General features: G+C 41.5%; 1 protein-coding gene across 1 annotated transcript; it reads left to right on the top strand.

Annotated features, from left to right (window-relative positions):
- The first annotated feature begins 3,702 nt into the window (after window positions 1-3,702).
- Window positions 3,703-5,222, top strand: LOC130630044 (uncharacterized). Its single transcript, XM_057443443.1, has 2 exons — window positions 3,703-4,100; window positions 4,187-5,222. The coding sequence occupies exons 1-2, from the start codon at window positions 3,703-3,705 to the stop codon at window positions 5,220-5,222; spliced, it is 1,434 nt and encodes a 477-aa protein (XP_057299426.1).
- The last annotated feature ends 11,553 nt before the right edge of the window (window positions 5,223-16,775 follow it).

Raw genomic sequence — 16,775 nt, 5'->3', positions numbered from 1 at the left:
TAGCAAAGTTTCTTTCTCTGGTATGGTTCAGGTAATGCATTGCAGCTACCCTCTTCCTCAGGATTTGTTGCATGATTTTAAAGCCACCAGTGCTTAATTTACGGCGAAAAAGACCCTGAAACAAGCTGCATTTCGAAGAGGCGAAAACTCCTGCGCACCAGGTTGCCGTTTAAAGGAGAGCCCTTTTTGACACGCAGGCAATTTGTACTTGACATTGCTTAAGATTTTGAAGATGACGGCGTGTTTGGTAGGTAAACCTTTACTTGCTAAGAAACAGAATAGATTGCTTGTAGCAATATTAAATAATTAATTTTATTAATTATTTGCGAAAAATGCATTTATTGTCAGTTGTCTGTGCTTGCACCACTTTTGTAGCTCTAAATGGGAGCTTATAATGCACTAAGATCCTTCGCAGAACCCTCGTTGATAGCAGTACAAATAAGAACTGAAGAGGCTATCCTGGGGAAATAACAAATGTACCTTTAGCAAGATACCCCTCAGACATACACGCTGAATTAGGCGCACCCTGAGTGGATGAATAGTTATGTCAGCACCATTTAACTAATATAGCTGGTTTAAAGGGGCGAGCGTCAAGTTTTTGTGGACAGTAAGGTTGCAATTGATACGCATTTATTCCGTAATAGGGAAAACTCCTGCAGGAAGTGCTATACTGGTAAATTCAATTGTTATTTACCTCTTATTTTATTCATCAGGAGCTTTTTCTCATTCCGATTGACAAAGTAGAACAAATTTTCAGAAGAGCTCTGGGAAAGAATGCTGTTGTTTTCACCAGCGCTGCGTTTATTGACATGTCTGACGAACAATTTATATATACCGATTTATATACAAAAACAGACACTCGATGTGAGTGGGATCGAGGTTTGAGATGATTGGACCTATTCGTTTATGCAAAGCGCCTTTGTTAGCCTACCTGCTGATTTTGATTTTAGTACCTTTGACTAAACGTAAGAATTTGACCTGGATTAGAGCCAGAGTCACACTGGCACAGTCGACGTCATCAACGCATGCGTAATAGCATATATAGTATATATTTATATTATACAGAATATGAGTAAGGGAAATTCCCAATAATGCCAGTCACCAACACATAATAATATGAATATGCCAATAACCAACACATAATCATATGAAATGATATATATTCATATTAGACAGAATATGAGTAAAGGGAAATTCCCTTACTCAAAAATATGACCGTGCTAGAAATTTTGCTGATTGAAATTAAATATATATAATAAAGGAGATGGATTTAAATTCAAATACCGTAAAACAATTACACGTCATCGCGAAAAACCGTGGGCTGACGGGTTATTCAAAATTACGCAAAGCAAACCTTATTTCTTTATTAGATACACAGCCATTCTCACCACAAGCCATGGACATTTTTGAAAAACAAGAGATGGATAGATCACGTCCTATTAAGAACAACATCGAGCCTTACGTTCCCACTTTTGAGGAAATGAATGAGTTTGAACGTCAGGAGCTGAAGAGAACTCGTCCAGTAGTTAAAAGTAAGCTGCGGGAGTGGTCAGAGTGGTTACTATCACATGTACCAAAGAGTATCAAGAAACCAGTACAAAGTATATATACATCGATAAAAACACGAATACTTTCACTATATAATGGTGCCAAGAAGACACTGATTGGCCAGGTCAAGGAGGAGGCAAAGGAAGATCATGATTCAGAGCAACCTAACCAAGATTTTACGCCTCAGGAGCATAAGCATGCATTACACAAAACATTCAAAAGTTATCGTATAGCTGGTATTGATAGAACAGATATTGATGGATATCTTGGTATGATACGATCACATGTGAAAAATTTGATCGAGAACCAAGTAGAGGAAATGGAATCTGCAAAGATACAGTGCTCCCAATGGATCCTATGGAAAAAATCAATTGATGGTACCAATGAGTTCATTGAGGTTGATAAGGTATTCCATAGCAACATGGCATCAGTATTTCAAGGCACCATAGTGGATGAATCGCTGAATACGATGTTCGCGCAAATGAAAACACATATCGAAAACCCCGCTTTACCGAAAAGTGGCTTAAGTATAGGTCGCATCCAGCATCTTGATGTGGACTTTCACAAGCTTAAGCTGACTCGAGGCTCATCATATATCGAAACACCAAAATGGATCTCGATGAAAAAAGCCATCATCAACCCTATTAATGATGATGATGAGTGCTTTAAGTGGGCAATTATAGCTGCCATACATCACGAAGAGATAGGTACAAACCATCAGAGAATAAGCAAGCTGCGACCTTATGAGGAGCGGTATAATTGGGATGGTATAGAATTCCCTACTAGTATCAAGGACATCACAAAATTTGAACGTAACAATCCTGACATTGCCGTTAACGTTCTGTATGTAACAGGTAAAAATTTTAATATCTTATGGCGATCGGCATTTAACGAAAGGGATACTCAGGTTAATCTGCTACTACTTACCGATGAGAAGAGGAACCATTACGTATCCATCAAAAATCTATCAAGACTACTAGGACGTGAGATATCGAAGAATCATGGGAAAATGCATTTCTGTCTGAATTGCCTGCGTTTCCAAACGATAGAATCTCGGGATAACCACTATATCTACTGCAAAGACAATGAAACGGTAAAGATCACGATGCCCAGCAAGAAGGAAAAATGGATATACTATCAGGATGGTCAGCAGAAATTTATGGTTCCGTTCGTGATATACGCAAACTTTGAAAGCTTGCTGATCCCGATGAAAGAGAATGCCCGGGATACGAAAACTAAAACGCTGAATAAAGATGAACCATGCGGCTGGTGTACCTACAGTACTTTTGCATATGGAGAAGTGCCGGACCCCCTATATACACATAGGGGTGAGGGGTGCGTTCAACGATTCGTTCAACATATAGGGGACGAAGTGAAGCGGCTATACTCTTTATTTCCTCAGAAGCCTATGTCGGAACTAACTGAGATGTAAAAGAATGAGTATGATGCATATATGCTTCGTCGACCTGCCACATATGTATGAAGCCGCTCAACGATAATAGAAAAGTTCGAGATCATTGTCATTACACAGAGATCTACAGGGGAGTGGCTCACAATACCTGCAATCTAAAATACAGGATACCAAACCATGTACCTGTAATATTCCACAACCTATCAGGGTACGACGCTCACTTATTTATACGTGAGCTCGGTGAAAAATACGACACCCAAGATATCGGCTGCATCGCCGAAAACACCGAGAAGTACATCAACTTTAATGTAAAAATCAAAGTACCCATTGCAGGCATGGGGCATGGCGACGGCGAAACGTAAAAAACGGTTGAGATCAGGTTCATAGACAGCTGTAGATTTATGGCTTCCTCATTGGAGAAATTGGCAAGTAACCTTATTGGTACGAACACGGCAGGTATGAAATGCCAGCAGTGCGCTGATACATGTCTGGAATTCTTATGTATCGATGATGAGTATATAGCAAGCTTTTGGTGCAGCAGTTGTGAATCAAATACCTCGAAGCAGCTCGACAAGGATCGAGTTAAGGCCAATACACCAGCCATGAGCTACTACTTTAGCGATGATGAGTTATTCCGGCTCATGCTTAGGAAAGGCGTCTATCCATACGAATATATGACAGATTAGCGAAAATTCGAGGAGACTGAGCTACCATCGAAGGAGACCTTCTATAATACCCTTAATATGAAGGGTATCAGTGACAACGACTATGAACATGCAAAAAAAGTGTGGAATGCTATTACTCCAAAGGGCCCAGAGAATACCATGGGTGACTACCACGATGCTTATTTAGTGACGGACGTTCTGTTGCTTACCGATATCTTTCAGAATTTTCGCAGCACTAGCCACGCGAACTACAAGCTCAATTTCGCTCACTTCTACAGCGCACCAGGTCTAGCATGGAAGGCCGCCCTTAAATATACGGGTGTAAAGCTGGAGCTGCTAACGGACCCTGACATGCTACTCATGATCAAACGCGGAATACGAGGTGGTATAACCCAAGCTGTACATCGTTATGCCAAAGCAAGTAACAAGTATATGGGGGATCAATACGATCCTGATAAGGAGTCGTCATACTTGCAGTATCTAGACGCCAACAACATATACGGCTGGGCAATGCAACAGTCTCTACCAAATGGATATTAAATGTAGAGATAATTAATAAAAGGAAGATCGAGAAGCTGGTATCTGATAACAAACATGGATACATCTTGGAGGTTGACATCGATTATCCAAAGAGTCTGCATGACAAACACAATGAGCTTCCTTTCCTGCCGGAGCGTAAGGTTGTATACAGGGTCGATAAACTAATACCAAACCTCGAGCATAAGCGAAAATACGTGGTACACATCGGGGCTCTTCACCAAGCCCTGAAACACGGGCTCGAGCTTAAGAAAGTACACTGCGCTATCCAGTTTAATCAATCCATTTGGCTCCGGGACTATATAGATCACAACACCAAGCTGAGAACTGCCGCCAAAAATGATTTTGAAAAGGACTTTTATAAACTGATGAACCTGAACGTGTTCGGCAAGACCATGGAGATTATTCGGAATCATCGCAACATCAAGCTGGTCACCAATGACGCTGCCTATATAAAGCTTACCATGCAACCAAACTTTAGGAGCGGTATTTGCTTCAGTAAAAATTTGATGGGTATTGAGATGGGTAGGACGGGTATTAAGATGAACAAGCCCGTCTATATTGGTCAAGCTATTTTAGAACAGTCAAAAACCGTGATGTACGAATTTCACTACGACTATATGCAACCCAAATATGGTAGTAAAATACAGCTGTGCTATATGGATACGGACAGTTTCATTTACCACATAAAAACAGAGGATTTCTATCGGGACATAGCCGATGATGTGGAAACACGTTTTGACACTAGTATCTATAACAAAGATGACAAAAGACCGAAAGCCTACGCATACAAGAGTCTCACGCAAGACGGTGGTGATCGCAAAGCCAAGTGTGTAAAACAAGCTGTCACCAAGAAATGTATAACGTTCGAAGATTACGAGCAATGTCTGAATGAAGGCATTGATATTAAAAAAACTTGGCGTTGTATTAATAACAAAGGTCACAATATATACACGCAGGAAGTCACAAAAATCGCGCTTAATAGAGCTGACGATAAGCGGATCGTACAAGCTGATCAAATAACAACGCTTGCTCAGGGTCATTATCGGTTGAAGAAATAAAATGGAGGATGTATTGATATTTATCGTTATATTGCTCCCATATATTTTAATCATCCTCGGTTATTTGAAATATAGACGGGTAATAATAAACATGTCAAATCTCGTTGATATTTTCGTTACACCAGGGGAGGCCGTTGATCAACCTATAGATAAGCGCCAAACTCTCAAAGATATACGAAAGACCAAGCCACATTTACTGCCTAAAAAATGTAGCGATAGCTTCATTGATAAGGCATGTGATGAAACAGTCGATAAAGTACACGCCGAGGTTGCACAGCGTGAGTTGGTTGAAAAGGGGCAGAATACTGCCAGAGCTCTCAGTACCCATGCGATAAGTATGTATACTAAAGCCATCGGCAACCTTGTATCTTTAGATGATCCCGAGGCTCTTCGTCATGATTTAGAAAACGACCCCGTTATTAGGGAGAACATGGCTGACCTGGGTATAGTCCTTTACACAGCCTTTGGTCGATTCCTCGCGCCTTTGCTCGTTGCAGCACATACCATTAATCACACGGAGCACTCAACGTCCAACGTAGTTAAAGAGAAGGTTAATGAACAGCAACAAAAAGATGAGCAGCGCGTATAGTATTATTATCAACCAACAACAAACCGAGACCGTCGAAAAAATTGTTGAAGTACACAAAAAGCACCCGGGAAGGGTTGCCCAGGGGCACTAATGAGGGAGAGAAAGCTTGGAAGAGCGCCGCCCAAGAAAGAACCCATGACCTTTAGAGAATTCCTGCGATACTTTGAGAGAGATTTAAACACTCCTGAAGCCATACTCACGGGGAAAAAAGAGACCATGGAGATCCTTGAGGAACAGGGGCTATCCCTCGTTCTTAATGTAAAAAAGAAGTGATTTGTTACAGGTCTTACGGCCTATAACAAATGAGTGAAGAGTCTACTAACCAAGTAATTACCAAGAAGAATGAAGGTCGTGTTGCAGCTGGCAAGAGACTTGCGGAATGGAATCGCAAGAACAAGGCCGAGTTGAAGAAGAACATGGGCAAAGGTACTTACCAAGAGATTCAGGAACCTGCCACAGGTACCTCCAAGTTCATGGGCAGTGGTGTATATATTGGTGGAGGTATTATTGCAATAATCGCAGGTATTGGAGGTGCCTACTATTTTACTCGTAGAAAATCCGCGGCTACCCAGCACCCTGCACCAGCGGTTCAGCAAAAACCTACCACAAACCACGATATTGATATTTTTCACATGCAATAGGGTATAATAGAAAATGACTTCAAATGTTACCCCGCAGCAAAAAGAGATTATTGATATGATATACGAGACAATCGTGGACCTCGGGTTTACATTTGGATATGCCATGGTTGGTAAGAGATTCCTTGGGCACAAAGTTGGACACGAATGATGTTATGAAGATGATAGCATATTTCACAGCAGGACGCGGGAGTCGTAAAATGGCAGTGAGTAAGGGCTGGTTGCCCGCGAGTATAATCCCAAAACCCAAGTAAGCACCTTCAAGGTTTTGTTGTATACCAATGGGTATACAACAAACATGAATATTGTTAAAGAACCCCATACAGCGATATTCACAGAACCTACAAGCTGTGGAAAGACGCAGCGTGTTCTCGATCTTTTGAAGTATGAATACTGACACCATTTCCATAATATCGTTATACTCTGCCCTACTCTTCGATAGAATGCCACTTATCTCGATAGACCATCGCTTTGGAAAGATCCTTATGTATTTTTGATAGAACCGCAGGATCAGTTATTTGAATGGATTGAACGATTATCAAATATCCTCGCCGGTGAGAGCACACTCTTCATAGTTGATGACATGATCGCGAATGAATCCATGGATAAAAAACGCCAGAGCCTGCTCGAATTGGCCATTAGCGGGAAGCACAGGAAGCATCCGTTATGGCTGTTGATGCAATCGTATACGGCAATCCCTAAAAACCTCAGGAGGCAAAAAAAAATGCTATTTACATGGTATCCCTGCGAGAGATCGGGCCTCATACAGATCGATAACGAGAGCAACCTTATCGAGAATTGGGATACAATTAAAGCTCAACTAAAAAAGTCAAAACACGCGTGTTTGTTTATCCGTCTCGAGTATCCTCGGGGCTGGAGTGTATTAGAATAAATATGTCATATATCAGAACATTAGAAAGGCAATTGGAAAATTGTTATAAAGAAATGAATAGGATACCCTATCTAGAAAGTTGGCTGGAAGCTCTTGACGAAGAGCTTCGTGATGTTCTGGAGAGAAAAAGAATCCATAGGAACATGTATTTTTTCGGATTCATATCTGTCCTAATGATCCCCCTGGTTGGAGTATTAGTTAAATAATAAAATGTCACTTGCCTTAAACACATTGCCTACCATTGTGATATTATTAAATAATCAGGGTCAACCCATGTTTAAAAGAACTGGTTAGGGAAAGTTTTTGGGTATTGTTGATATAAGAACATCCTGTAGAGCGCTTAATATAGCGGAGAAGACGCGTATGGAGCTAAATGCTCAGAACCCAGCATACCATGCCGGGACAAAGGAAACTAAAAATCTTCACGATGCTTTCGTGACATTGGACGGTGCCTTGGAGATTTGTGGGCGTTCCAGGAAGCCTAAGGCTGTCGAGATTATGAAATGGTTAACTAAAAAGGGCATCGAAAAATTACAAGAAACCATCGAAGAGCATCATCAAGTTCTTGCAATACTCAGCGATGATCTTCAGGATAGGGACGTAACTATAGCAAACCTTGAGGAGGACCTTCAAGAGCGAGAGTAGCAGTTAGATCTCCGAACATTGGAAATTGCAGGACTCCGTCAGAGATATGTACCACATGCCAATGATGCGGGCAAAGATAATGTTATTATGATTTTTCGCAAACATACAACACATGACGATGATAAATATCACCATCTTCCATACTATTGCGCCCGTGTACAAAGACGTGGTATTTTAAAGAAAAGACGATGGATCAGTGTTCAATTTCCTCATTTGGAAGAAATCGTTGTTATTGATAATGCAAATGGCACGCATGCTTTTAATCGGTTTGATGAGGAGGGACATATGGAGCGATACATATGCGACTTCAGACTTATTGATCTTACTCGCGACGACTTATACGACCTGGGTGATCCGGCATTAGAAGATTAGAGACGCGTGGTTTTGTGTGTTCATAACAGGGGTGCGCCAGAAGGAGACGATGCTTTCGTGACCACTTCAATTGTTAAAAGATAGTTAACACTTGAAGAAAAAATGAAAACCTATGTACAGGGCCAACAAAACTATATAGTATTAAGGTACCCGTGCTGAGATGTTGCATAAAGGCAGAATCTACCACTGGTTATTGTCCCACTTGTCTGGAAGATTTTAGATTTAGGGGTGGTGCATACTACGAGGGTTTTGAATAGAATGCAATCAGGAGAGAAGCCCTGGGCGACAATTGCATGTGAGGAGGAGGATGAAGTGTTCGAATACGACATCGAGGATCGCAAGGGTCTGCATATTGTAAATATTACAAAAAACAGGTTGAGTGTGCTATGTTACGAGGTCATTAAGGATCCTGAGTTAAAGATCTCGGATCTGGCTGATTTGAATAAAATAAGTGAAATACTCAAATTTCCTATTGAAGATAGACGTTTAGTTGACATCGATCTTGATATCGAGCCTGATGTTATTCGAGGTATCGTGTACGGATATCCTTTCTATACAGAGCCCACTTTACTATATTTGTGGGATCCGAATAAAAATTTAGAGAATGAACCATTAGACGTACTCTTGAAAATACTATATACTAGATATTAGCCTCCTCCAGGGATACCGAACATTTTTTTGTATTAATTTAAGCCATAGGTTCACATTAACTACGCTTATGGGTATCAACTGAGCGGTTCCCCCGTAGCGGGGAACCGGTGAAATGACCCTTGGGCTCGTGAAATTTACCATTCTTTCACATGCTCTGGGGGTATTTCAACACCCTCAGCTACCAATAGCAATTGCTCTGACACGAAAGATCGATCAGGACCTCCATCAAGATAATATATGAGACGGGTACCACCGGTTACGATACGATCCAACCTGTACGTACGCTTCGACCACCAGGCATCTGTTGCCCGTCTCCGAGCATCGTTGTGTCCCTCGGCGGGTTGTAGCAGATAAAAGTATAAGCCGTCGTCCGGCAGACATTTCTCATTGGGATACTTCCTCGAGCCTGATCGCTTTCGAGGAGCTCATACCAATCATCGCGGTCTTGGTGTTGTTCATGCTTTTCACAATAGTGTACAGGTGTTTGAGCCATGTAGTACTAGTTTCATCAGAAGCCAATTCCTGCGCATCTTGGGGTTTGAAGAGTTTTTGTGCTAGTACTTTGTTGTAGCTTTTAACGAACGCTGTGAACGTATGATGGTACTTGGTAGTTGCCCGCTTGATTTCCACTCCTTTACCTTCCAGGAGCTTTGTCACGTCCAATTTGAACTCACTTCCGTTATTACATTGGAAAGTCTTAGGATATCGGAGAGGTCCTGCTTTGTAAATGTCCTTGAGCATCTCGGCGACCTCGCTAGCCTTTTTGGTTCTCAGGAGTCTCGCGACCTTATACCTTGAGGCAACGTCAATACCCGTCAAAATGTATTTGTACGTATTTCCATACCCTCTATCATGTGGCATATAGAGCAAGTCAAATTGATGCATTTCGTTCGGTCTTGTAATGGTGAAATGCGGGTAATTGATCTTTTTCGGGCCTTTGATATGTCGGAGCCAGAGCAACTGACGAGATAGCCAATGTAGGACTTTCTTTTTGGAAAGACCAGATTTTTCAGCGAGTAATTTGATCGCTTTCCGTCCAGTCCATAGATGTTCTGGTTGGTAATATATATGACTTAGCTTTTCAACCTCTTCCTTAGTAACAATATGCTTTGCTTATGATATATTTATTACATATCAAAAACGATTACGCCCACTTATATACCGCAACACCGAGGAGCCTAGAACGAACGTCAGCTCACCGTCTTGTTGCTGTTTGGAGGGTGTGTAAAAATCAGAGAGCTTTTGAGCCTTCTTAATCGTGGCGATATAGTACTGTCGCATGCCTTCATCAAGTTCTTTAAGACTCTCACCAGCTTGACGCTTAAGCTCCCGTTGCTGATTATACCAATCAATGCGAGCTTGTCTGTCACGTACCCATTGGGCCTAAGCCGCTTCAAGTTGTTCGATAGCCTTGTCATGTCGTCTGCGCTCTTCGTCGCTATGGCCGCTGAGTTTGCTGAATAGAAAATTTGATCCACTGAACACTAATGCATTTATAGCAGCGCCTGCTACGAGAACGCTGATTGTTGCCATGTTTATTCTATAGTTTATGAGCTATAGAATAACGCGTGATGCTGAATATATGGCCCTAATATTCTACTGAATGAAAACGATCGTCGAGGATATTCAATTGCGCGTCCATCAAGAGATATACGTAACATCTAATATCACCTGTACCGTCGGCTTTTTTCGTGATGTGGAGGGTTATGCCATCCGACAACCTCTTTAAAGGTCTTCCGCTCCCGTGTAGGTTGTGATCGGGTGTTGCTCTGAAGTCGATAAAAAGCCCATACCTCTCCGTGAAAAACTGCCCGATGGTTACTATGCTATCATGGGATCCGAAGAGCTCAGCGACTAGTTCTAGATGATCACGAGGCAACATCGCGTGGCTATACAATTCATTCGTCTCACCCTCCACGGTAATAGAGATCTTCTCGATCTTTGGATTATAAAATTTCTCATTATTCCCAGAATATGGCTTATCTGCATTGATATCTTTAAATAGTAGTAGGACACCTTTAAGACTCTTGCTTGGCGTATCGAGTTGTAGATTGTAGGAGGTGGAAGCCTTTTTTTATGGTCACCACTTTGCTCCTAAGTATCCGCTCGTATGGTAGAGCCAATCTCGAGTTTCTCGACATCATCGCACTTGCGAGCTCTTCGTTTGTCACCTTGTCGAATTGCAAACAAATATTTGTTATTTTGTAGGAAGAATCGGCTGCCTTCGCGGCTGTTGAGACCGCCGCTGGGGTTCCGGCATCCTTTATAACGTCACCATATGAAGCGAAGTGAATCACAAACTGTAGTCTATCGTGTAAGCCTGCTTGGTAGAATGGGAGATCCCTCGTGAGTTCGAACATGGAGCCAAGAGGTATTGCGAAGGTCTTTCCATACGCTGCGGCTATGGCCTTCTCTTCGTTTGTTCCAACATGGTCAGACGCCCCTACCTGGAGGGCTCTAATTGTGCCATCATTAGGATTAATCCCTTCCAAAATTAAGTTATTCTCTCTATTGAGTTTTGAAATCCACAGGGCGTTGTACACACTGAATACATCGTAGTCGGCGATATTTTGAATTTCGTTAGCATTCAGCGTAATACGTAAGCCTCGTACCAATGCTTTGCCAATATTAGAGACTATGGTTCGTTTAGTATTCGTACCAGTCAGCTCGAGGTCGAAAAGCAACTTGATTGAGCCGGGGAAAATTACATCATCCTTACCCATGTTTGGTACATCCACGTACAAATCTTCATTGGCACCAATGGTGCTTGGTATATGAGATACTTTCACTCTATGCCTCTTGCCTTTCATAGCAAACATAGTCTTGATTTCCCTATGCAGATTTAAGATAGTTCCGTACATTTATTAATAGACAATTGTGGATTGAAATAAACTATGGATAATCCAGGATATGACTTTACGGAAGAAACAGATATCCAAGACAAGCCTGATGAGTTCAGCAGTGAAAGCGAAATTCTTAGGCCTGAGGATATTTCCGGAACAAGCACTACACCCCAGGAGAATGGGATAGAAGCGACTGAGACAGACACCACAACGGCAAGGGAAATGCTGAAAAGTTCGAAGGTTGAAAGCCTGTACGAAGCTCTTAGTGGGGAGCTGGGAGAGCCGAGTGCGAGGTATTACAACATGTTTTAGGTAGAAGGAAACCAGCTTCTTTACGATGGAATAAAGCTCACGACGAAGGAAGGTGAAATTAGGAAAGCGTCCGCGATAGAGAAGGATCTAGGTGTGCGCCGCCTACAAAACCTGGGCTTTACCGATTATACCAAGCCAAAAAAGGGCTGGGTGAACAGGCTCATTAACAGGTACGAGAAGGTTGAGAAATATTTCGATGCAATCGTTGGGGGAGCTCAGGAACGTCGTCGATGCCACGGAGAGCCTTATGCATGAGTTTGATGGCTTCAGCGATCGCGAGAGAAGGGGGCTTGACCTTGAGCTTCAGGCGATCCGGGGTAGCCTGAAAATCCTGACAAGCAAGATGATTTCATACGAGAATGAGATCACGATAATAGAGGGGAATATCAAAGAGCTTGAGGGTAAGAAGGCTAACACACCCGGAGTATCCAACGAACAGCTAGCTATCTGGGACGGGAATATAGCCGAGGCTAAGAAAGAGCTAGAACAACTCCAAGGTCAAAAAGAGGCTACTGCAGAAGCACGCGGCATACTAGCCTCCAACATTCATACTCAGCTGAGGAACATCAAAGACACCTTGATGAAGATAGCTGGAGATGATAAAACTTTGGCTGACAGCTTTGGTATTCAGGTCTAGCTCCACACCGACACCTACATCAGAGGACGTTGTTGTTATACCCTACAATCTTTCCAATGTGAAGGTCCATATTGGAGGGTAGCATGTATACGCTGGGCATTACAGCGAAATTTACTGGAGTCCGTGCATACTGGAGCACCTTTTGAAACTCGATAATGTCTTGACCTACGTTTTTCTTACGTTAAACCATATCCTCGAATTTCTGCAATAAGATTTGCCTTGTTGTATAGTTATCCACACCAGAACCGAGTAAGGATGCCTTGACACTCGCTTGGTATCCTAGCAATAAGACAACATAGACGCGTATACTTTCACTCAATTTTGTCAGGCCTTCCGATGTCAGACCTTGGTAGGTTGGTATGATGAATTTGGCCCAACCCACATCAACCTACGGCCACCAACGGCCGTTGGTTAACGACGACATGACTGCCTTAAGCTTGTAGAGGCTATTAGGATCCGCACCATACTCGCGACATACCTGCGCATACCCCGAGGTGGAATAGGGGTTATCGTACTGAGAAAAGCCTCCCTCGTATAGAATGGGTACCTTCATTTTCGCGAGGATACAACGCATGTGGTAATAGATATGAAATTTGAAAATGGCGTTAACGAGGGGTACGGAGCCAGTCATGTGCGTGGCAGAGATCCGCAACGCCGTTGTCGCGCAATGAGAAGCGAAATTCACCTGAATGTTCCATTAGTCCAAGGCTCGCCCCTCCAATTTAAACTCACGGGATCGTTCAACAGATTAGTAGGAACTTTGATTGGGTACTTGGTAAACTGTGGGAAGGCCACGAAAATGTGCCGAGTCATACTCACGTAGAGGTCTTGATACTCCAAGTTAATTACGTTGAGAGGCCACTCGCCTCGCGGGGTTATAGCTACATATATTCATTGTTTCTTTTAAAAGAAACAATGAAGCAATTGTATGTCACAAATATAGAGAAGCCTACGATTTTTGAAGACTACCTAGGACAGGACACGAGAATCGGTCTGAAATCCATCAGTATCCAAGCTACATGGCTGAACCTTTTCGAAAAAAAGAACAATATCAAGATTTATAAAGCGGCACCCGGATCGACCAATGATGGGGATTTTACCGTTGGGGTCTTTGAAACTCTCATTACGATCGAGAAAGGCCTATATAGAATAGAAGATATCGCTGTCATAGTCAACGAGCATGCGGGAGGAAGGATCAAACTTTTTGTACTCAGGAACGAAGTGTGTAAAGTAAGAGTTAGCAACGGTTACGTTGCAATAGTAGATAAAACACTGACGGATCTTATGGGATATAATTTTGATACTTTATCAATGTTCACTAAAGGCGACCACGATAGCTTATACAAGACCGATGTCTATCAGAGGCTTAGACTTGTTTGCCCTCAGTTAGATGAAGAAAGATGCCTACTGGATGGTAATAAATCCAAGATACTGGCTATGCTTCCGACCAAAGAGGTAAGATGGGGAGATATGCTTGTTTGGACTTTTCCTAACCCTGTTTATATCCCCCTTAAAGGATCCAGTGATCACCTAAATTTCATGTTTACAGATGAATATCACCACGATAAAAACGTTTTATTCGTAGGACTAACGATGCGCGTGTATATAGAATAAATAATGACAGATATTACAAAACTTTACCCAAGCTTACCACCGAGTGCTCCAGATCATGAAAATGAGAGGCATGTATACAGGCTTAAAAAATAGAAGAAGTGGAACAATACCTGTGTGCCGAGATTAAAGAGCGGGACAAGCTAGCTAAAAAGTTCAAAATGCATGGTACGTGGGTTAGATACACCGATCATGGATTACTAGCGGTAAGTGTAATAACTTCAAGCGTTGGCATTGGTAGCATATTATCCGGAATTGGCGTACCATTAGCCGTGGCTATGGGTGGCATCACCATAGCTATGGGATTGGGCCAAGCAGGTCTGAAAAATGCTGGTAAGAGGTTAGATGTCAAAAGCAAGAAGCATGAGGGTATAAGGTTGCTGGCGGAGACCAAACTCAACTCCGTTATCGACCTTATCAGTAGAGTTGTGGAGAATGGAGTTATTAGTGATTATGGAATTTAGCTTAATTATGCAGGAAAAGCAACGCTATATGCTGCTCAAGGAGCAAATACGTCAGAGAACCAGAAAAATCGTAGAGTCGCTTAATGAACGTGAGAGACAACAGCTGGTCGAGAAGGGACGCGAGGAAGGCAAACAGGAGTTTATGAAAAAACTTTAATCTATTCAACATGCAAGCGGTATCTAGATGAGCCGCCGACTTATTCATAATTTAATGTTTTGTACAAAACACTAATTGACACCAAGTATTTCACCGGTAGTTGCATCAACCATGAAATCTCCGTCATATATAATGGTTCGTTTCTGCTTTGCCTCGAGGCCTCTGATGTACTCTTCTAGGATCTTCATTGATGCTATATCCGAGCTTGGTTTGCAGTATGGACTATCGGTCTGTATAGCAATATCTTTATATTTTATTTTATGAATCGCCTTTATAATTTCAGCCTTCTTCATGGTGGAGTACCCCTTAATACCCAGCTCTCTCGCTTCTTTTTTTAAATCATTTATGATATATCAGGTTTTATTATATTACAAGAAATGGTTCTTCTTCGTCATCATCTGAATCGATAACATGTCGAATTTTTAAAGATTCTTGTATAGACTTATATTTACACTCTTCAAGCAAGACCTTCATATAATTTTTAGATCCCTGTCGATAAATAAAGGTTGTCGCGTAGGTACTTGTTTGTCATAGAAATCAGTTGTTACTTTGCTATCCCATTCCTTGACCTTGGTACTAATATATTTATCATTTTTAACAGGTGAGGTTGAAAATTCACTACCATATATTTCTCGATCCTAGCCAGAATACACTTGTATTTTTCAAGCCATTCTGGATGTTGATGTATATAAAATGACATGGTAAGCGAAGATCCATCGTCATATCTGGATGCACCATTGCTATACAGACCTCTCGGTGTTCGAATTAATAACGATGATATCCTGCTGTCATTCTTATAAGCTTGGATGGGATCGCTTAGCACGATATTCTCAAGCTGATCATCGTTAATATCAAGTACTCTTGGTTCACTATAGAAATCCCTGGTTTCAATATTATTTCCATAAAATTTGAACATCCTTTTATTTATGGAAATTGAACCCTCAACTAGGGTTTTTTACAAGGACATATTCCTCCGTTATACGTTATATACATGATATAGTGTTGCCAACAGAGCATTTTTCCATAAATAATTAGCCTCCGTCCACATTTGCATCTATCATATTTATCAAGTCCAATCTCGCACTCGTCGCAATATTCAGTCATTTATTTTAAGGGCTTCGGGTAACCATGGCTCTGAAACGATCCGGAACGTACTCGATAATATTAGGATATTCGCGAACTGCTCGGTCACACATTTCTTGTGTTTTGAGATGATCGGGTACTAACATTAATGACCAGGGATGTTCACGAACTACGGCAGTACACATTTCTTGAGTTTTGAAATGATCGGGTACGAACATTAGTGTCCAGCCAGTTTGATGATATTCACTTTAAAGTTCTGCAAAACAAATGCTAGGTTATAGCTAGCTACATGATCAGGCACCTAACATTTAAGTTGTTGTATATACCTTAACACAGGTTCAAGAGACACAACATTGACATAAAATATATATCTTGTAGCTAGGGTGGGTAGGTAGCCTAAAAGTAAAAAGCTACGAATTAGCACGGACTATTCGATCAGGCATTATGAGATGATCATTGATGGACATCTTTATTATATTTCTGATTCCAACCAACAATTTTTCTGGCGTGGTTATATTTTGAGTAAGGGAATTTCCCTTTACTCATATTCTGTATAATATGAATATATATCATTTCATATGATTATGTGTTGGTTATTGGCATTTAATATGATTATGTGTTGGTTATTGGCATATTCATATTATTTTGTGTTGGTGACT

This window comes from Hydractinia symbiolongicarpus, chromosome 2, assembly GCF_029227915.1.
Source record: "Hydractinia symbiolongicarpus strain clone_291-10 chromosome 2, HSymV2.1, whole genome shotgun sequence".
NCBI lineage: Eukaryota > Metazoa > Cnidaria > Hydrozoa > Anthoathecata > Hydractiniidae > Hydractinia > Hydractinia symbiolongicarpus.
The sequence above is the reverse complement of the archived record's forward strand: the minus strand, read 5'-3'. Positions and strand labels throughout refer to the sequence as shown.

Excerpts from the sequence above, each read along its gene's own strand:
- LOC130630044 (XM_057443443.1), top strand. The coding sequence starts at position 3,703 with ATGAAGGGTATCAGTGACAACGACTATGAACATGCAAAAAAAGTGTGG. Across the intron at positions 4,101-4,186 it reads AAGGAGTCGTCATACTTGCA|GAAGATCGAGAAGCTGGTAT; the intron begins GTATCTAGACGC and ends AATTAATAAAAG.